At 42.0% G+C, this 23,201-nt stretch overlaps 1 protein-coding gene across 4 annotated transcripts in view; it reads right to left on the bottom strand.

Annotated features, from left to right (window-relative positions):
- Positions 1-19,919, bottom strand: part of LOC140212754 (uncharacterized) — a 67,042-nt gene extending 47,123 nt beyond the window's left edge. For 3 of the 4 annotated variants that reach the window (XM_072283923.1, XM_072283926.1, XM_072283927.1), the window contains exons 1-2: positions 15,951-16,174; positions 5,079-5,236 (exon numbers count right to left, since the gene is read on the bottom strand). In XM_072283923.1, coding sequence (XP_072140024.1) covers positions 5,079-5,236; positions 15,951-16,002 — 210 coding nt within the window. In that variant the 5' untranslated portion in view covers positions 16,003-16,174. Of the gene's footprint in view, positions 1-5,078; positions 5,237-15,950; positions 16,175-19,868 lie in introns of those variants that run through there. The other variant, XM_072283925.1, reaches the window with a different exon arrangement.
- Positions 19,920-23,201: the final 3,282 nt, after the last annotated feature.

Below are 23,201 nucleotides of genomic sequence, written 5' to 3'. Positions count from 1 at the left end.
GTGCCAAACATGTCCTTACTTTAGAAATTACCTACGGTAACCCATAAGCCCTTGATTTTTCTCAGCTCCATATACCTATCGGGGAGTCTCTTAAAAGACCCTATTGCGTCTGCCTCCACCACCATCGCTGGCAGCCCATTCCATGCCCTCACCACTCTCTGTGTAAAAAACTTACCCTGACATCTCCTCTGTACCTACTCCCAAGCACCTTAAAACTATGGCCTCTTGTGTTAGCTATTTCAGCCCTGGGAAAAAGCCTCTGACTATCCACAGGATCGATGCCTCTCATCGTCTTATACACCTCTATCAGGTCACCCCTCATCCTCCGCCGATCCAAGGAGAAAAGGCTGAGTTCACTCAACCTATTCTCATAAGGCATGTTCCCCAATCCAGGTAACATCCTTGTAAATTCTCCTCTGCACCATTTCTATAGTTTCCACATCCTTCTAGTAGTGAGGTGACCAGAACTGAGCACGGTACTCTAAGTGGGGCCTGACCAAGGTCCTATATTGCTGTAACATTACTTCTCGGCTCTTAAACTGAATCCCACAGTTGATGAAGGCCAATACACTGTATGCCTTCTTAACCACAGAGTCAACATGCGCAGCAGCTATGGACTCGGACCCCAAGATCCCTCTGATCCTCCACACTGCCAAGAGTCTTACCATTAATACTATATTCTGCCATCATATTTGACTTATCAAAATGAACTACCTCACACTTAGCTGGGTTGAACTCCATCTGCCACTTCTCAGCCTGGTTTTGCATCCTATCAATGTCCCACTGTAACCTATGACAGCTCTCCACACTATCCACAACACCCCCAACCTTTGTGTCATCAGCAAATTTACTAACCCATCCCTCCACTTCCTCATCCAGGTCATTTATAAAAATCACGAAGAGAAGGGGTCCCAGAACAGATCCCTGAGGCACACCAGTGGTCACCGACCTCCATGCAGAATATGACCTGTCTACAACCACTCTTCGCCTTCTGTGGGCAAGCCAGTTCTGGATCCACAAAGCAATGTCCCCTTGGATCCCATGCCTCCTTACTTTCTCAATAAACCTCGCATGGTGTACCTTATCAAATGCCTTGCTGAAATCCATATACACTACATCTACTGCTCTACCTTCATCAATATGTTTAGTCACATCCTCAAAATTTTAATCAGGCTTGTAAGGCACAACCTGCCTTTGACAAAGCCATGCTGACTATTCCTAATCATATTATGCCTCTCCAAATGTTCATAAATCCTGCCTCTCAGGATCTTTTCCATCAACTTACCAACCACTGAAATAAGACTCACTTGTCTATAATTTCCTGGGCTATCTCTACTCTCTTTCTTGAATAAGGGAACAACATCAGCAACCCTCCAATACTCCGGACCTCTCCCGTCCCCATTGATGATGCAAGGATCATCACCAGAGGCTCAGCAATCTCCTCCCTCGCCTCCCAGAGTAGCCTGGGGTACGCCTCATCCGGTCCCGGTGACTTATCCAACTTGATGTTTTCCAAAAGCTCCAGCACATCCTCATTCTTAATGTCTATATGCTCAAGCTTTTCAATCCACTGCAAGTCTTCCCTACAATCACCAAGATCCTTTTCTGCACTGAATACTGAAGCAAAGTATTCATTAAGTACCTCTGCTATTTCCTTCAGTTCCATACACACTTCTCCACTGTCACACTTGATAGGTCCTATTCTCTCACATCTTATCCTCTTGCTCTTCATATGCTTGTAGAATGCCTTGGGTTTTCCTTAATTATGTCTGCCAAGGCCTTCTCATGGCCCCTTCTGGCTCTCTGAATTTCATTCTTAAGCTCCCTCCTGCTGGCCTTATAATCTTCTAGATCTCTATCATTACCTGGTTTTTTGAACCTTTTGTAAGCTTTTCTTCTCTTCTTGACTAGATTTACAATAGCCTTTGTACACCACGGTTCCTATACCCTACCATCCTTTCCCTGTCTCATTGGAATGTACCTATGCAGAACTCCACGCAAATATCCCCTGAACATTTGCCACATTTCTGCCGTACATTTCCTTGAGAACATCTGTTCCCAATTTATGCTTCCAAGTTCCTGCCTGATAGTCTCATATTTCCCCTTACTCCAATTAAACGCTTTCCTAACTTGTCTGTTCCTATCCCTCTCCAATGCTATGGTAAAGGAGATAGAATTGTGATCACTATCTCCAAAATTCTCTCCCACTGAGAGATCTGACACCTGACTAGGTTCATTTCCAAATACCAGATCAAGTACAGCCTCTCCCCTTGTAGGCTTATCTGCATTTTGTGTCAAGAAACCTTCCTGAACACACCTAACAAACTCCACCCCATCTAAACCCCTTGCTCTAGGGAGATGCCGATCAATATTTAGGAAATTAAAATCCCTACCACGACAACCCTGTTATTATTACACCTTTCCAGAATCTGTCTCCCTATCTGCTCCTCGATGTCCCTGTTATTATTAGGCGGTCTATAAAAATCACCCAGTAGAGTTATTGACTCCTTCCTGTTCCTAACCTCCACCCACAGAGACTCCGTAGACAATCCCTCCATGACTTCCTCCTTTTCCGCAGCCATGACACTATCTCCGATCAGCAGTGCCACGCCCCCACCTCTTTTGCCTCCCTTCCTATCCATTCTGAAACATCTGAAGTCTGGCACTCCAAGTAACCATTCCTGCCCCTGAACCATCCAAGTCTCTGTAGTGGCCACAATATCATAGCTCCAAGTACTGATCCATGCTCTCAGCTCATCCACTTTATTCATAATACTCTTTGTATTAAAATAGACACATCTCAAACCATCGATCTGAGCACATCCCTCCTCTATCATCTGCCTATCCTCCCTCTCACACTGTCTACAAGCTTTCTCTATTTGTGAACCGACCGCTCCTTTTTCCGTCTCTTCAGTTCGGTTCCCACCCCCCAGCAATCCTAGTTTAAACTCTCCCCATTCGCCTTAGCAAACCTCCCCGCCAGGATATTGGTCCCCCAAGGATTCAAATGCAACCCATCCTTTTTGTACAGGTCACACCTGCCCCAAAAGAAGTCCCGATGATCCAGAAATCTGAATCCCTGCCCCCTGCTCCAATCCCTCAGCCACACATTTATCCTCTGCCTCATTCTATTCCTATACTCACTGTCGCGTGGCACAGGCAGTAATCCCGAGATTATTACTTTTGAGGTCCTGCTTCTCAACTTCCTTCCTAACTCACTGCAGTCTGTTTTTAGGACCTCCTCCCTTTTCCTGCCTCTGTCATTGGTACCAATATGTACCACGACCTCTGGCTGTTCACCTTCCCACTTCAGGATATTCCCAATCAGAAACATCCCTGACCCTGGCACCCAGGAGGCAAACTACCATCTGTGTTTCTTTCCTGCGTCCACAGAATTGCCTGTCTGACCCCCCCTAACTATAGAGTCCCCTATTACTGCTGCCATCCTCTTCCTTTCCCTACCCTTCTGAGCCACAGGGCCGGACTCTGTGCCACTGTTGCTTCCCCCAGGTAGGCCATCCCCCCTAACAGTACTCAAACAGAAGTACTTATTGTTAAGGGGGACAGTCACAGGGGCTCTCTAGCATCTGACTCCTGCCCTTCCCTCTCCTGACTGTTACCCACTTACCTGTCTCCCAAGGCCCCAGTGTGACTACTTGCCTATAGCTCTTACCTATCACCTTCTCACTTTCCCTGACCAGATGAAGGTCATCGAGCTGCATCTCCAGTTCCCTAACTCAGTCCCTAAGGAGCTGCAGCTCAATGCACCTGGTGCAGATGTGGCCGTCCGGGAGGCTGGGAGTCTCCCAGACATCCCACATCTGACACCCAGTATCTACTAAATATGGATGTTAAGATAACAATTCCATTTGTAAATGGAAATAGAACTCAGGCATAGGTTCAGGATGAGAGGTTGCCCTTTCAAGATAAAGAAAAGGAAGAAACTTTAGGAATTCTCTACCACAGAGAATTTGTAGGCCGAGTTATTGACTGCATTCAAGGCCAATGTTAGTAATCTTTCAGACTGGTGCTTCATGGTCGGCTGATCCAGAAGATTAAGTCATATGGGATCCATGGTGACTTGGTAGGTTGGATTCAAATTTACCTTTTCCCAGTCTTCAACTCCACTGCAGTCACAGAAATGCACAGCACAGGAGCAATGTGACTACCAACAAAAAGGTTTTAAGGGTCATGAGATTGATTGCAGGGACATTTTGGGTTGTTTTATGAGGGATATTGTAACAGGTTGGGTCCATAGTCATTGGAATTTTGCAAATAAGACTTTTCTATGACACTCATGACACCTAAAACTTTGAAAAACTTCTATAGATGTGTGGTGGAGAGTATATTGGCTGGTTGCATCACTTCCTGGTATGGAAACACCAATGCCCTTGAATGGAAAATCCTACAAAATGTAATGGATATGGCCCGGTCCATCATGGGTAAAACCCTCCCATATTGAGCACATTTATATGGAGCTCTGTCACAGGAAAACGGCATTCATCAACAAGGCCGTGCTCTCTTCTCACTGCTACTATCTAGAAGAAGGTACAAGAGCCTCAGGACCCACTCAACCAGGTTCAGGAACAGTAATTATCCCTCAGCCATCAGGCTCTTGAACCAGAGGAGATAACTTCACTCAACTTCACTTACCCCATCACTGAACTATTCCCACAACCTATGGACTCTCTTTCAAGGACTCTTCATCTCATGTTCTCAATATTTATTGCTTTATTTATTATTATTATTATTTTTGTATTTGTACAGTTTGTTGTCTTTTGCACATTGGTTGGTTGTTCTTCCTGTTGGTTTTTCATTGATACTTTTGTGTTTCTTGGATATATTGTGTATGCCCACAAGAAAACAAATTGTATTTGATAATAAATTTACTCTGAACTCTGAACTTTGAACTTCGAAGTGATCTCACTGAAATATTAAGAGTGGATGTAGACTAATTAACAAACTTCCACCACTGTTCCCATCTTCTATGACTTTTGTTTATTTATGTGAGTTATCAAAATCTGAAAATGCTAAAAACTTCAGTATCTCCTAGCCCTAAGTATTGTATATTTATTTACCAATTTATCTGATTCATTAAAGTTTTTACTTTTGACCGTCCACTCGATGTCCAAGTAGCCATTTGGATCAGATCTAAGTTGGTATTTACAAGTCAGGGTGACATTATCTCCAGCTTGCCTCCAGATCAAGTTGTGTTTCTTCACTTCAGCTGCCATACCTAGTACAGAATGTAAAGAGAACGTTAAGCACCAAACTTGCAACAGTCTTTGTGTGGTGCGCTGCAGAGTGTCTTAAAGTGACTGTACACAGCACAATGGAGATCATGCACGTATGCTTTACATCGACATTCTCCTGCATCTCATTGTTCCTACATTTAAATCATGTTTCAGTATGAAAGCCACATTTGTGACATGGGAGAAACATCACGTCACATTTCCCAGTCCATAGAAATGTTTCATTGCTGCCCTCACAATCTTCAGCTTCGATTAGTCTGGCAAGGAAAAAAAAATTAAAAGAAGGATGTTCATATATATTGTTAAATAAAAATTGATAAAAACATAAAGGTCCAACAACAACTTCTTCCCCACTGCCATCATGTTCTGAACAGACCTAATGAGACCTTACACTACCTTGTTCTATATTTCTAACTTCTCTCTTAATTTATATTAATTTTGTTATATTTATTTCATTCATTTTGTTGTGGAAGTTATAATTAATGTCAATGTTAATTTGTTTCTCCTGTTTGTGATGTACTGTGTGGCTGCTGCAGAAAGCTTATCTTCATGGCATTTACACCCTGAGTATGTATGCCCATGACAATGAACTCATACTTGAACTTGAGGAAGGTGCAGGTTGCTAAATAGGTGTTTGATTTTAAAAGTTAGAGGCATAGCTATGTGTGACTCGGCTATTATGATTTCCACCTTTTAAAAGTGCAACCTATCTAATCATGCATCTTTGGACTGGTAGAGGAAACTGACATGATCATAAGATTTTCTTACAGGCAGTGGCAAGAGTTTACCCTGATTGGTAAATCGACTGCGCTAACTGCTATACTACTGTGCCGTCCCTAAAACTTCAAGATGGTGGGGATGCCTGCGGCCCTTTTGTGTTGTGTGTTGGACACAGGAATTGACGCAGCTGGATTTGAGCAGAGGAGGTTTACCAGGATGCTGCCTGGACTAGAGAGCATGTCTTATGAGGAAAGGTTGAGTGAGCATTTCTCTTTGAAGCAAAGGAGGATGAGAGGTGACTGTAAGAGGTATAGAAGATGATAAAATGCATAGATAGAGTGAGGAGCCAGCACCATTTCCCTAGGGCAGAGACGGGTCATACGAGAGGGCATGTGTCTCCTCTGACCAAAAATCTGAATCCTTCCTTCCATATGCCCATCACCCTCTAAAACTCCTCCATCTTTATGACCCAGGAGTGGCAGTCCCCTAAGTAGCCAGTGCCCTCACTTTCTGGAAGTTCCCTCACTCAACTATCCCCTTGAACAACAGACAGCACCCAACTCTCGCTGCAAAACTGCAAAACCAGAACTTTCTCCCCTACATCAGTTGTGCAAGTTGCAAGGGAAAGGCTTAACCTTGTACAAGACTGATACTGCTGCTGTTCAACAGTCAGGCAATATGGTTTACACAGCGACTGTTTGACACTTTTGTAGAGGTGCTAAGGAAATTCTACACCAATATACGTATGTACATGCACACCATTTTAAAGCATCGGCTCGAATTGTGCAATAAGAATAACAAATCTCCCCCAGAGCAGTTTACAAAGTTCAGTACTGGTATGTAAGGGCTAATGATCAGAAGCTTGGTGAATGGACTGGTTTCTAAGGATGGTCTTAAAGGAAGAAGGAGGGCATGGAGACAGAGATTTAGGCTGGAAATTCTGAAATAAGGGATGGCTCCCAATTGTAGTGTATTTGTGATATTTCAGAGGGTTAAAGTCCTGTAGGAGAGTTCAGAGATTGGGAGGGCGTTGGCAAAAGTGAGGATATTAAAATGGATTTGCCAGAACAAGCAGTGGTGTTGATGGCATGGACAATGCAAATTAAGATGTGGTCAGATAGAGAGCAGAACATGAGACCGTGAGTCTCATAAAGGAATACAGATGTACACGCATAAACACAGGCACACACATACACATACACAGAAGATATCACAAGTTTGATTCAATAGTTTAGTACTATCCGCTGATTTAATTCTGGAAACAAAACTAGAATTATATTTATTATCACTGATTTATATTATGTGAAATTCATTTTGTGATAGCAGTACAGTGCTATCCAGTGACTGTAGATAGCATAAAAATTAATATTAATTTCAAAACCAAATAAATAATACAAAAACAAGGAGTAACGAGTGTCCTGATGAAGGGCCTTGACCTGAAATGTCGTCTGTTTATTCCCCTCCTGACTTGCTGAGTTCTTCCAGCATTTTGTGTGCGTTGCTCAAGATTTCCAGCATCTGCAGAATCTCTTGTGTTAATGACGTAGTGTTCATGGGTTCATGGACCATTCAGGAATCTGATCAAAGAGGGGAAAGAGCTGTTCCTAAAATGTTGAGTGTACATCTTCAGTCTCCTGTACTGCCTTCCTGATGGTAGTAATGAGAAGAGGGCTTTTTCCAGATTTAACTGATATTATGTGGCTCAATGAAATAATTAATTATGTCCTTTCCTCTAACTCCTCTGAAAATAACATTAAAATATTTATAATTACAAACAGTCCGGTTCACAAACTTAAGTTTGGACCACGTCCTTTTTCCAGTTGAGGATGGTTACTGATTTAAGTTAAGTGATTCATGCAACTTATTATAGATTACTGTCAATAATAAGTTTTACTCTGGCACAGTTAATTCTCAGTAGTGTAGCCCAGAGCAAAAACAAGTTTAGTTTCAAAGCACAGGTTGTCCACCCCAGGATTTAATCCAAAATCTGAGGGGCAATGGATTGCTACATTGGACAGGAGTTAAATAGTCACCTCATTCCGTTGAATGAAATAGATTCCAATGAAAGATATATTGGACAACATTCATTCCACAATTAATAATACCAAAATAGTTTAACTAATAATTCATTTGAATATTACCCACGGGTTACTGCTGTTCTCAGGTTTCTATTTAGAAATAATATATATCTTCTACTTGTTGGCAATCAACACTGGTGCACCTCAATGATGTGTGCTTAGCCCACTGCTCTACTGTCACTACACCCATGACCATGTAGCTAAGCACAGCTGAAATGCAGCATATATTTGATGATGATCAAACTGTTGTTGGCGGAATCTCAGATGGTGACAAGAAGGCATAAGGAGTGAGATAGATTGGCTGGTTGAGTGGTGTCACAGCAACCTCGTATTCAACGTCAGTAAGACCAAGGAATTGATTGCAGACTTCATGAAGGAGAACTTGAGGGAACATACACCGGACCTCATTGAGCTGTGGGAAGTTCAAGTTTCTGGGCATCAGCTTCCTAGAGGATCTATCTTGCGCACAATACGTTGATGCATTTATGAAGAAGGCATCCAGAAACTATACTTCATTAGGAGTTTGAGAAGATTTGGTACGACACCAAAAACTCTGCCAAATATATGGTGGACAAACAAGAGAGAATCTGCAGATACTGAAAATCCAAGCAACACATACAAAATGCTGGAGGAACTCAGCAGACCACACAGCATCTTGGAAAAGAGTACAGTCAACACTTCAGGCCAAACCCTTTGGCAGGACTGAAAAAAAAAGCTGAGGAGTAGATTTAAAAGCTGGGGGGAGGGGAGAGAGAAACACAAGGTGATAGGTGAAAGCTGGAGGGAGAAGGATGAAGTGAGGATCTGGGAAGTTGATTGATGAAAGAGACAGAAGGCCGTCGAAGAATGAAAATGGGGGAGGAGCACCAGAGGGAGGCGATGAGCAGGCAAGGAGATAAGGTGAGAGAGGGAAAAGGGAATGGGAAATGGTGAAGGAGGGGGTTGGGGGGCATTACCGAAGTTGATATATGGTGGAGCACATTCTAACTGGTAGCATCAGCATCTGGTATGGAGTCTCCAATGTACAGGATCAGAAAAAGCTGCAGAGGGTTATAGATTCATCCAGCTTCAGCGTGTGCACGAGCCTCCCCACCATCAAAGGCATCTTCAAAAGTCGATGACCCAAGAAGATAACATCGACCATTAAGGACCCTCACCACCCAGGACATACCCTCTTCTTATTGTTACCATCAAGGAGGAGGTACAGAGGCCTGAAGGCACACACTCAACAATTCAGGAACAGCTTCTTCCTCTTTGATAGCGGATTTTTGAACGGTTCACGAACCCCTAAACACTACCTCATTATTTTGCTCTCTTTTCGTGCTATTTAATTTCTTATATATTTCTTATTGTAACCTATAGTAATTTTTTATGTCTTGTACTGTACTACTGCCACAAAGCACCAAATTTCATGATATATAAACCTTTTGAAAGTAATACACATAAACTGATATTCACTGTCTGTTCACTTCAGGAAGGAATTCAGCAGAAGAACTCAGAGACAACTACATGAGCTGATATCCCACCAGATTTAATTTTTTTAAAAAATCAAGGTGAAACTACCAGGTTTTTGTAAAGGTTCAGCTGAACCTTCAGTTTTAGTTTCTGGTTTGTATGGAACTCTGCAACGACATGACCCTTAACCGTCTGCTAGCTAGTCCCTCAACATACGAAGGTAGCTTGCTGGCATTTCTCAGGGGAAATGAAGGATGCTGGTTTTGCATCAGAAAATCAGGGGGCTGAAGCACTAAGATCAACATCTGACGTGTTCTGGGACATCTTAGAGACGTATCAGTTCTTGTTTTATATCATCACCTGATTTGCCGTTTAAGCGTTGTTGCTTTCCTCTCTTTGCTATCTTCCCCATCTCCACATTCCCTCCCCAGTCATTGTCTTTAACATTTTCCATTACCCGTGTTTCTTTCTTTACAAATGGTATCAGCCTGCCTTTGCTGTTTATTTTTGTTTCCAGGACATGCATTTTTCCTTCATGCCACATTTAGAGATCAGCAACCCAACTCCATAGCTAAAAAAAGAATTTAAGGATGGTTTGAAGGAAGGGGAGGGAGGGAGGGGAATCCCTCCCTCCCCTCCCCTGAAGGAAAAGGCATATATTTTTGCAAAGATTAGCAGAATTTTAGAAACCAGCAAATTTGTGATTAATGTGGTAACAGAGAGAAAACATATTACCAGTGGGAAACTTAAAAAATGCCAATAAATAAATATAAGGGAAGAAAAAAAGCTAGAGTAAATTTTGGCCCTTAGAGGTTGAGTCAGAAAAATTAAGAACGTGAGAAGAATTTTGAATAGATCATTTTAGTGGTAGATACTAAAAGCACCTCAAAAGATGTTAAAAAATAGGGACAAAGGGAGAGGGTAATTTGAAATAATTGTCATCATAAGGAAAATTAAGTATGAGGCTAACTGATGGGAGTAGAGGATGGCAATGCACATGGATTTAATTATGGGAAAATGTGAGATTATCCATTTTAGTGGCAAAAATAGGAAAACAGAGTTTATTTCAAAAAACAGAAGGACTAAATGATGCTACTGTGCAGAGGCATTTGGGAAGATGTCAGTGAATCCTGTGGTAAGTACTGCAGTTTCAGAGTATTACAGAATGGCACAAAAAATACTCCGTTTAGCTCATTGAAGCATGTTATAACCCCACTGTTAAATGTTAAACATGTATCTGAACAGAGCTCAATCTTATCATAACATCACCCGACCTACTCTTCATTATTATGCCAGTGTCATCCAGCATCGTTGGTATCTGTATGTATTGGCTGGACCTTTTGGTCCTAAGAACGTAATAGGGCCCAAGAGTAAGGCCTGCTCCACCAATCAATAAGATCATGACTGATCTGGCCATGGATTCATCTCCACCTATCTGCTTTTCCCCCATAACCCATAATTCCCCTGCTATGCAAAAATTAATCTAACTGTGCCTTAAATGTATTTAATGAGGTAGCCATTACTGCTTGCCTGGGCAGAGAATTCCACAGATTCCTACTCTTTGGGAAAAGAAGTTTTTCCTCATCTCTGTCCTAAGTCTATTCCCTGAATCTTGAGGCCACGTCTTTAGTCCTAGTCTCACTTTCCAGTGGAAATAAATTTCCTGCCTCAATCTTATCAATTCCATTCATGATTTTATATGTTTCTGTAGACCACCCCCCCCCACCCCCCACACACACTTATTCTTGTGAATTCCAGTGAGTATATTCCCAGGCAACTCCATCTCTCCTCATAGGCTAATCACCACAATTAACCTTGTGAACCTCCCCTGTATTGCTTCCAAAGCCAACAGATCTTTCCTCAAATCTTAAATTCAATTCCTCTAACAATGAAGACTAACATTTTATTTGCCTTCTTGATAACCTGTTGGACCTGCAAACCAACCTTTTGTAATTTGTTCACAAACACCCCCATATCCCTGTGCACAACAACAAGCTGCAATCTTTCACCATTTAAATAATCATCTGATCTTCTATTTTTCCTTCCAGAGTGGATGACCTCACATTGACCAACATTGTACTTCATCTGTCAGACTCATCCCACTCACTTAACCTGTCTATATCTCTCTGCACGTTCTCTGCAGCCTCTGCAAAATTTGCTTTTCCACCTAATTTAGTGTCATTAGCAAATTTAGATATGCTACACTTGGTCGCGTTTTCCAAATTGTTAATGATTATCGTGAATACTTGCGGGCCCAGTACTGACCTCTGTGGCACTGTGCTCACCACTGACCTGAAATCTCATTCCACCTCGTGGACTTGTGGAGAGATATAGCATGGACAGAGGCATAGAACACACACTGTCCATCAACCATCCATTTACGCACTCTATATTGATACCCCCAAGTTTCTACGACTCACCTACACACCCAAGTCAATTTACAGTGGCCAACAAAATCTGTCAAATGACATATCTTTGGGATGTAGCAGTAAACCAGAGCCCTTGGAAGAAATCCATGTCATCACAGGGAGAAGGTGCAAGCTCCATATTGACAGCAGCCTAGGTCAGGATGTCTTGTGCGGCTTCAGCATAGGCTGAGCGGGCTAGGGCTTTTCTCTCTGGAGCAAAGGAGGATGAGAGGTGACTCGATAGAGGTGTACAAGATGATAAGAGGCATAAATCAAGTGGATAGCCAGAGACTTTTCCCAGGGTGGGAACGGCTAATGTGAGGGGGCATAATTTTAAGGAAAGTATAGGGTGGAAATCAGAGGAACGTTTTTTTACACAGAGAGTGATAGGTGCATGGAACACTCTACCAGGGGTGGTATTAGAGTTAGGTACTTTACAGACCTTTAAGAAGCTCTTGGATAGGCACATGGATGATAATAAAATAGAGAACTATGTAGGAGGGAAGGGTTAAATAAATAAATCTTAGAGTACAGTACAGTGCAAAAGTCTTAGGCACATCTGTATATATATATATATCCAGGGTGTGTAAGACTTTTACACAGTACTGTGCTTGTCAATGTGGAGCAGCGAGTGAGTTTGTAAATCTGGCAGGCGCAAAGGATGTTGGGAATGGTGAGGGTGCAACGCCGTGGGTTGGGTGTGGGACAGGTGGCAGAGAAGGAGTGCCAGGGGCAGGAGGTGGTGCAGCCCTGAGACACCAGGCAAGGTCACTTGATTCCAAACAATTGGTTTATTGATCATTACGCAATGTCTCTCTGGTGCTTCCTGCTCTCTCCCACCTCCCTTCACCTTTTCCCAACCATGATTGCCCTCTCCCTGTCCCCTTCCCACTCTCAGTCCATAATAGAGACCCATATCAGACTCAGCTTTATCATCACTCACATATGCCATGAAATTTGTGTTTTTTTTGTAGCAGAAGTAGCAGAAGTACAGTGCAAATTACTACAGTGCAGTACAGTGCAGATTACTACAGTATTGTACAAAAGTCTTAGGCACCCTAGCTATATATATGTACCTATGACTTTTGCACAGTAATGTAGGTTAAAAGGTTGACACAACATTGTGGGCCAAAGGGCCTGTACTGTGTTGTATTCTATTATTCTACTATGTTCTATATTGAATATGCATTACGTGTGTATAATCCCAGATCTGCACTAAAGCACCTGGACCATATTCCTCTATGTCCTTCATGTCCTTGTACCTATCAAAACTTCCCTGACATGTTGTACAAGAACCTGCATCCACCATTACCTCTGGTAGCTTGTTCCACACTCGCACCAGCCTCTGATCGAAGAAGTTCCCCCGAGGTTCCCCTTAAATGTTTCACCAAAACTTACAACCTCTGCTTCTAGTTTCACCCAACCACAGTGGGAAAAGCTTGCTTACATTAATCTTATCTATACCACTCTTAATGATTTAACCCAAGCCTAACCATGGGACAATTTACAATGACCAATTAGCCTACCAAATGGTATGTCTTTGAACTGTAGGAGAAAACTAGAGCAACCAGAGGAAACCCACGCGGTCACGGGAAGAGAATGTACAAGTTCCTTACAGGCAACAGCGTGAATTGTACCTGGGTTGCTTGTAAAGCATTGTGCTAACCACTACGCTATCGTGCCGTCCAGTATATTCCAGAGTAAATGCCTTTATAAAGGTAAATAAATGTATTTATTTTCTGCTTACACAATGTTCTAAATGAATGAGTCAATCGACCAATCAATCTATCAATTTGTCTAGAGTAGTGTTCCTGACCTGGGGTTCACAGACTCCTAGCTTAATGGTATTGGTCCATGGCATAAAACAGTTTGGGAACTCCTGGTCTAGAATATGTCAAAAGAAACAGAGATTGAATGGTAGATGAACAAAGTAAGATATTCTGTACCAAGTTTATGGAGGAAACTGAAAAAAAAACATTTGCTTTACATATCAAAATGACAATGACCTCTCCCGGCTAATGTCTGGGTTGTGATAAAACTTAGGGGAATTTTGGCTTTTTACTCAGACTGGAGTCACTGAGTGATGGTGTCACAGGTACCAGGGAATATAAAAGGAACATCACTTCAAACTTTATTGGAAGCTGAACATGGCAAAGAGGTTTAAACCAGTAAAAGTAAATTTTACAACTGATGACACAAGATTTTTCACAATATGAGAAATAAATTTCTAGATAGAATAATGGAGATAGAATAGAATAGGATCATATGTAATGCTATTATCCAATAATATCTAGATGGAAAATAAATGCCGTGGGATTTTTTAAACAGATGGATTTCTAGATGAATTATAAAAAGGTTCTGAATGTTCTTCTCATCCATAACTAACTTGTGATCAGTGTTGGTTAAGCAAAATTCCTTTTTATTAGTATAGAGTAAGGATAAAGATAAAAGTATTTTTTCCTAATCATATATTTTGGCATTTACTAGCCCATGCACTTTTTGTGCTGTGCTTCAGTTAAACATTCACCTAGTGATCATTAAAAACTAATTCAGGACAACATACACTTTGTAGAACCATCAATTACAATTTAAAATTTTCAAGATCTCAATAAGATTTCTAAAGGGTAATAAACACTTTCTGCTAATTAATCCATTTATCAAAAAAGAATTTCACTTTTTAATTCACATTATGACAAATAGAGCAGTGGCCATGTTCTGTCTCTTAAATACCAAACTAATTCTGGAACCAATTTGCCAACTTTCCCTGGATCCTAAGAGCTCCAACCTTTAGGATCAGTCTCCTGTTTGGGACCTTGTCAAATCCAAGTCATTTATATCCACCACACTGTCCATTCAATAAATTTTGTTCCCTCTTCGAAAATTTCAAACTACTTGGTTGAGCAAGATCCACCCTTAACAAAGCCGTGCTGACTATCTGATAAATTTTTGTCTTTCCAAGTAAGATTAATGTTGGTCCTCAGACTGTTTTCTCTTTGGTCCCTTATAGGCTCAGCTCTTTCCCTGGTTATGTTCTTACCATTAATGTAGTTACAAAATGCTTTAAAATTATCTTAACTCTGTCCCCCAGTAACACACAGTGTCCTCTTTTTTTCTTCTGATTTCAGATACCCTCCTACACTTTTTATGATGCTTGTCAGATGTAGCTATTCCCCGTCTATTTTGGCAGGTCCTGCCTTATGGTATTGAAATCAGCCTTCCTCTAATTCAAGACATTAGTTTCTAATCCATTCTTACCCTTTCGGCATGTAATTGCTTTGAAACTTACACCGTCAGGGTCACTATCTCCAAAGTGCTCTTCCATTGACACTCCAACCACTTGCTGTCTACATGCTATATTGTTCCAGTACTGCCTTCTCTACCTACACACTTGCAAAGCTCTCCTTTCAAAATTCCAATCAAACATTTTCATACTAAACCTACCCCGGTTAATATTGAGGAAGTTGAAATCCACAATTATTACAACCCTATTATTATAACCCTACATTATCTGCTCTACTTTCTGCTGCCTCTTAAGAAGCCGTGAATATAACACCATTAAATGATCACTCCTTCTTGTTTCTGAGTATCTGTGTGGCCTCATTGGAAGAGCCTTCTCGGACATCATCCCTCCTAACTGCAGTAATGGACTCCTTAATTAGTATTGTAAAGCTGCCTCTTCTTTCCATCTACCCTGAAGATCCTATGCCCAGGATATCAAGTTGTCCGTCCTGCCTTCTTTCAACCATATCTCTGTGATGATAATAATATCATATTCCCAAGCACTAATCATATTCTCTGTTTATCTGCTTTACTATTCAGACTATTAAAAGAGATATAATTCATCCTTGTATTTTCCATGTGCTTTGTCATGCCTATATATACTCTATCTGCTGGACTTCCTTCACATAATAAATTAATGCATACATTACAAGAGCTATATGTACAGTATAGTACATTCAAACTCTTCACATCCATTGAAAATAATAGATGAAGTTTAAAAGAGAAAAATAAATGAGATGTAATAAAATGTATCTTACCTTCTGTAAAACTCCAGAAGAAAATAATTATCAAAAGGTAATTTTTGCACATCACGTCAATTTCACTTCCTCAAACTTTATTTTTAATCGTTGCTAGTTTTTGCTGATAACTAAGTAGATAGGTGAATGTTGTCACATTATCATCTAGAAAGAACAGACAAAAGCAACCACTCCAAATTACACTTAATGGTGTGACATTTGCTCTGTCTGATACCTAAGCAGGTTGTTGCTAACTCAGAGAGAATGTGACCGAGAGAAGTAACCACATCCTAGTATTTGCAAATTTGCAATATTCTGGCACCTGACTCAGAACTTATCTGTTCCTGTGTGTGTATATTATATATATATATCTATATATATACAGTGGCATGCAAAAGTTTGGGCACCCCTGGTCAAAATTTCTGTTACTGTGAATAGCTAAGTGAGTAAAAGATGAACTGATTTCCAAAAGGCATAAAGTTAAAGATGACACATTTCTTTAATATTTTAACAAGAAAACCTTTTTATTTCCATCTTTTACATCTGTAGCCAGCTAAGAGTCTGTCAATTCTTGTTTGGGGGATTTTCACCCATTCTTCCTTGCAAAAGGCTTCTAGTTCTGTGAGATTCTTGGGCCATCTTGCATGCACTGCTCTTTTGAGGTCTATGCACAGATTCTCGATGATGTTTAGGTCGGGGGACTGTGAGGGCCATGGCAAAACCTTCAGCTTGTACCTCTTGAGGTAGCCCATTGTGGATCTTGAGGTGTGTTTAGGTTCATTATCCTGTTGTAGAAGCCATCCTCTTTTCATCTTCAGCTTTTTTACAGATGGTGTGATATTTGCTTCCAGAGTTTGCTGGTATTTAATTGAATTCATTCTTCCCTCTACCAATGAAATGTTCCCCGTGCCACTGGCTGCAACACAAGCCCAAAGCATGATCGATCCACCCCCGTGCTTAACAGTTGGAGAGGTGTCCTTTTCATGAAATTCTGCACCTTTTTTTCTCCAAACATACCTTTGCTCATTGTGGCCAAAAAGTTCTATTCAAAAGGTTCAAAGGAACATCTAAACAAGCCTGATGCATTTTGGAAACATGTCCTGTGGACTGATGAAGTTAAAATAGAACCGTTTATTCACTTTGATTTTGAAAGCTGTGTGTCCACCACCTTCTCTCATACCGCCTTTCACATTGTAACAATTCATAATGTAAAAATAATCCCACACATAAACATAAATATCATCATTGCTATTTCAGGTCCTACTAATGAATATACTTTTTCAAAACTTGTTACTTCTAATTTTAGAATGGACACCTGCTATTAGCTTGGTTAAGGGTATTTTTGTATATTAGGAAGCTTTGAAATATTGCAGCAATACTATGCTCCATCCAGTTTGAGATGCGACTGATCTTTTACTTTTAATAAACTTGTTATCCTTCCAGATTGAAATCTTGGCATTTGCCAATTTATAGAGGGCAGAAGCATCAAGTAATTGACAGATTTCATCTTTATTAGCTCTCATCTACATTGTCAAATATTCAGCAAGTGTGTCACCATACTGGTGGACACATAACACAACAAAAAATGGATAGATGTTGGCCCAACAAAGTATAGATTCAGAGCATTCACAGAGTCATACAGCAGGGAAACAAGCCTTTTGGTCCAACTGGTCAATGTTGACCAAGGTACCCATCCAAGCTAGTCTGATTTGCTTCCCCTCCCCCACCTTCTTATTCTGGCATCTTCTCCCTTCCTTTCCAGTCCTGATGAAGAGTCTCGGTTGAAATGCCAACTGTTTATTCATTTCCATAGATGCTGCTTGACCTGCTGTTTTTGTGTGTATTGCTCTGGACTTCCAACATCCACAGAACTTTTTGCATTTATGGCTGCTCATTTGCCCATTTAAGCTTGACTATAACGTTTCCAATCTATGTAGTGTATCTCTCCAATTGTCGTCTAAAAGCTGTTATTCTTCCTTCCTCAACAACTTCCCCTGGCAGCTCATTCTACATACATACCACCTTTGTGTAAAAAAAGCTGCCTCTCAAGTTCCTGCTAAATCGCTCCCCTCTCACCTTAAACCCAAGCCCTCTAATTTTTCATTCCTCCAACCTGAGAAACGACTGAGTGAATTCACCATGTCTATGCCCTTCATGCTTTTGTATATTGGATTAGACTGTGAAATTGCTACTTTTCTCTTTGTTAAACTATTCATATGCTTCCTTGCATCTTTATATAATCACCTGTACATGTGTCATTGTTTGGTGATTTTCAGCAATTGTAGTATAGTTGATTCTGCAATTTTCTAGAAATTTCTCTGTAGCAGGTGTCCCACCACTGAATTGGGCTATTTCATACGTTACTCCATTTAAGATCATAAGACCATAAGACATAGGAACAGAATTAGGCCATTTGGCCCATCGAGTGTGTTCTGCCATTCAATCACGGCTAATACATTTTTCCCCTCCTCAGCCCTACTGCCCGTCCTTCTCCATGTAACCTTCAATGCCGTGTCCAATCAAAAACCTATCAAACACTGCCTTAAATACACCCAACGACCTCACCTCTACAGCTGCCTGTGGTAACAAGTTCCACAAATCCACCACCCTCTAGCTGAAGAAATTCTCCGCATCTCTATTTTAAATGGGCACCCCTCTATTCTGTGACTGTGCCCTCTTGTCCTAGACTCCCCCACTGTGGGGAACATGCTTTCCACATTACTCTGTCTAGGCCTTTCAACATTCGAAAGGTTTCAATGAGATTCCCCCCATCCTCTAAATTCTAGCAAGTACAGACCCAGAACTATCAAACGTTCCTCATATGATAACCCTTTCATTCCCAGAATCATCCTTGTGAACCTCCTCTGGACCCTCTCCAAATGCCAACACATCTTTTCTTAGATGAGGATCCCAAAACTGTTCACAATACTCAAGGTGAGGCCTCACCATTGCCTTATAAAGCCTCAGCATCACATCCCTGCTTTTGTATTCTAGACCTCTTGAAATGAATGCTAACTTTGCATTTGCTTTCCTCCCCACCGACTCTATCTGCAAGTTAACCTTAGGGTGTGCAGCACAAAGACTCCCAATTCCTTTCACATTGCAGATTTTTCGATATTTTCCCTGTTTAGAAAATTGTCTGCACATTTACTTCTACTACCAAAGTGCATGACAATGCATTTTCCAACATTGTATTTAATTTGCAACTTTCTTGCCCATTCTTCTAATCTGTCTATGTCCTTCTGCAGCCTACCTGTTTCCTCAACACTACCTGCCCTAACACCAATCTTCATATCATCTGCAATGCCATCTATTTCATCATCTAAATCATTGATACACTGCATGAAAAGAAGCTGTCACAACAATGAACCCCTGTGAAACACCATTAGTCACTGGCAGCCAACCAGAAAAGGATCCTTTTATTCCTACTTGCTGCCTCCTACCAATCAGCCAATGCTCTAACCATGCCAGTAACTTTCCTGTAATAACGTGGGCTCTTAACTTGGTAAGCCTTGTCAAAGGCCTTCTGAAAGTCCAAATATACAACATCTACCACAACCCCTTTATCTATCCCAATTGTAATCTCCTCAAAGAATTCCAACAGGTTCATCAGGCAAGAATTTCCCTTAAGGAAACCATGCTGACTTTGTCCTATCTTGCCCTGTGTCACCAAGTACTCCATAACCTCATCCTTAACAATTGACTACAACATCTTCCCAACCACTGAGATCAGGTGAGTGAGTGAGTGAATGAGGCCTCCATTGGTCAGGGTCAACCACGGATGTTGTGTCCTAGCTGTCTAGGTATGCAAGCCTGGGCAGTACAATATGGAGGGCAAGCTGTTGCCCATGTGACAAGCCCCCCCTCCATGCATCTGATTAACCCAAAGGAACGGCAGAGTCCCATACAGTTTGGTACGAGCAGTGCTGCAGGAGTTACCTGTCAGTGTTGAACACAACATAGAGCTGCTTTAGGGTCTCCAACTCTGGATTTTTCCCTGGGGTTTACTCCCGAAGCCTTCTCCGTGAATGGGTATAGCTGCAAGGCAGCAGAGGTTTGAGATCTGAGTTTTCCTTCTCCTAAATGAGCTGCCGACTACGGCTGACGAGCCCCATCTGCCCGAAGGCATCAATTTACAACACCCTAATCCCATTTTATTCTCTCTAACTTCCCATCAACTGTTCCATATGCAAACACCTCACAGACAGTCCAAGGTCAAGGCTGAATCTGGTTCACTGCTGCTGTGAGGCGACATCTCTGCTTACTGCACCACTGTGCTCAGCATGTTTTCATTCCCATTCAGTCTACAAGAGACCCACCCATGAGGTAAGGAAGGTCTCAGTTTTAGAATTTGTTTCTCCCCAAACATCACATCTCTAATTAGTCAGACAATGGCTCCTTGAATGTGTTATCTTTCCAAAAGAAATCTATTTAAATCACAATTAACATTAAAGTTTGTAAGGAAGATTTTTTGCATCAACTCTTAGTGAGATTATCAATGTGCTCTGTGGTTACAAGAAGGAAAGAAAGGAGGAGACACAATTTCTGAATTGTCAGCAGGGAAGTCAACATAATTAGACGTTATCAAGTGTTAGTGGGTGTAGATTTGAGACAGAGTGGTTGAATCAGCCAACAGATAATTAGATGGTACTGTAATTATTTTCTCTGATGTAGATTTTAAGATAGGGGGGACCCAGTTGACTATGGATCACTGAAGGTGAAGGACACCACAGCATGGAAAATCAGTATGTGAGGATTCAGCCCCACATGGCATTTGTGGAGCAGCTCAATGGCATGGTTACAGCCCACAATCAGAGCCAGTCAGGTGCTTAGTGCATGAGTGCACACTCACAGAGCGTAATTGGGTGACATTACCATAAACTAGTGCTGACTGAAGGAATGACGGTCACTGTTCCAGGCAGGGCTGCGTGGCTTTGGACGGCTTTAAGCCAGCTTGTGCTGGGAAGGCACTCTCGGATTGCTAGATTCTGTACTTCATTCATCGGTGGAAGAGATGATGAGGAAAGGTGAGGTCCGCTACAACCCGGACCTAGATTGACAAGGAAGAGGTAACAGGTGGATGATGCTGGAAGGTTGACACCATGAGCAAGACCTCAAGCGCTTGGAGTGTTTAATCATGCCTGGTACAGTACAGTGAATTGAGCAACAAATGCCATCGTCCAAACTCTGCATAGAGTCATAGAGTTGTACAGAATAGAAACAGGCTATTCAGCCCAACATATCAGTGCCAATCTGTACTAATCCTACTTGCCTGTATTAATTTCATACTCATTCAAGTACCTGTCTAGTTGCCTCTCAAATGTTGTCATTGTTCCACCACCTCCTCTGGCAGCTCATTCCAGATACCAACTATTCTTTCTGAAAGATATTTAAATCCTTAGATTTCCTTTAAGTATCCTCCTTCTTATCAAATCAAGTTTAATTATCATTCAAACATATTTGGGGGTGTTGTGGATAGTGTGGCATGCTGTCAGAGGTTACAATGGGACATTGACAGGATGCAAAACTGGGCTGAGAAGTGGCAGATAGAGTACAACCCAGATAAGTATGAGGTGGTTCATTTTGGTAGGTCAAATATGATGGCAGAATATAGTATTAATGGTAAGACTCTTGGCAGTGTGGAGGATCAGAGGAATCTTGGGGTCCGAGTCCATAGGACACTCAAAGCTGCTGCGCAGGTTGACTCTGTGGTTAAGGCGGCATACGGTGCATTAGCCTTCATCAACCATGGGATTGAGTTCAAGAGCTGAGAGGTAATGTTGCAGCTACATAGGACCCTGGTCACACCCCACTTGGAGTACTGTGTTCAGTTCTGGTCACCTCACTACAGGAAGGATGTGGAAACCATAGAAAGGGTGCAGGGGAGATTTACAAGGATGTTGCCTGGATTGGGGAGCATGCCTTATGAGAATAGGTTGAGTGAATTCGGCCTTTTCTCCTTGGAGCGACGGAGGATGAGAGGTGACCTGATAGAGGTGTATAAGGTGATGAGAGGCATTGATTGTGCGGATAGTCAGAGGCTTTTTCCCCAGGGCTGAAATGGCTAACACAAAAGGACAGGGTTTTAAGGTGCTTGGAAGAAGGTACAGAGGAGATATCAGGGGTAAGTTTTTTACACAGAGGGTGGTGAAGGCGTGGAATGGGCTGCCGGCAACAGTGGTGGAGGCAAATACAATAGAGGCTCCTGGATAGGTATATGGAGCTTAGAAAAATAGAGGGCTATGGATAACCCGAGGTAATTTCTAAACATGTTTGGCACAGCATTGCAGGCTGAAAGGCCTGTATTGTGCTGTAGGTTTTCTATGTTTCTATACGTAGATACAGCCAAACAAAATAATGTTCCTGTGGGGCCAAGGTGCAAAACATACATGGCACATTCAAAATAGTGAGCAGAAAAAACATAGTCATGCAAAAGAAAACACATATATGGTCCAAGACCCTGAGCATCATGTCCTGCAAATTGATGGTATAGTCTCCCGGCAGTGTGCAGATGCACGCAATCCAGCCTGTCTTTCCACCAGTCAAACATAGAAGGGCAGCAGTGGCAGAAGAAGCCAGTGCTCAAATGAGCACAGATCACCGCCACCGCCATCTCCTCGCCTGGACTGCAGTAGCAGGCAAGTCCATGGCCCGAGGCCTAGTCCTTGCTACAACCGAGGCTACACAGTTCCTTGTTGCCTGCTTCGTCACCAAACAAGAGAACCAGCCCAATGTCCAACAGATTCTTGCAATCCCAAGAAAAACATCTGAGATGATCACCCTTGGTTACACCGCACACCACACTCACCCGCCAACGATGCCTTCGAGTAGCAGGGAACAACACGATCTGCACCCAGGTCAGCTCCTTCTATGACCCATTGGCTGGCTCCTTCTCCGACACACCGGCCGGTTCTGCCGACACGCTGGCTATGCATTTTGACACCTCAGCCAACTCCACCAACACCCAGTCCAGCTACTCCTATCAATGAGCAGCTCACTGATGGGGTAGTCCCACAGCACCCAAAGCTCTTGGAGCCCAGCACCATCTTGTGATCGTAAAAAACACATTTTACCAAGAAAAAAACACCTTTGGTTGGTTCCTGAGAGGCCGCTGCATCCAAATGCACCACCATCTTACTGGAAGTATCTTAATCCTACGTCCTCTAGACACTCCGCCCACGGGAAAAAGATATTGGCTATCTACCCTGTCTGTGCCTCTCATAATTCATATACTTGCATCATGTCAGCTCTCTGCCTCCTTTGCTCCAGGGA

Source organism: Mobula birostris, chromosome 20, assembly GCF_030028105.1.
Source record: "Mobula birostris isolate sMobBir1 chromosome 20, sMobBir1.hap1, whole genome shotgun sequence".
Lineage (NCBI taxonomy): Eukaryota > Metazoa > Chordata > Chondrichthyes > Myliobatiformes > Myliobatidae > Mobula > Mobula birostris.
This window is presented reverse-complemented; position numbering and strand designations above follow the sequence as displayed.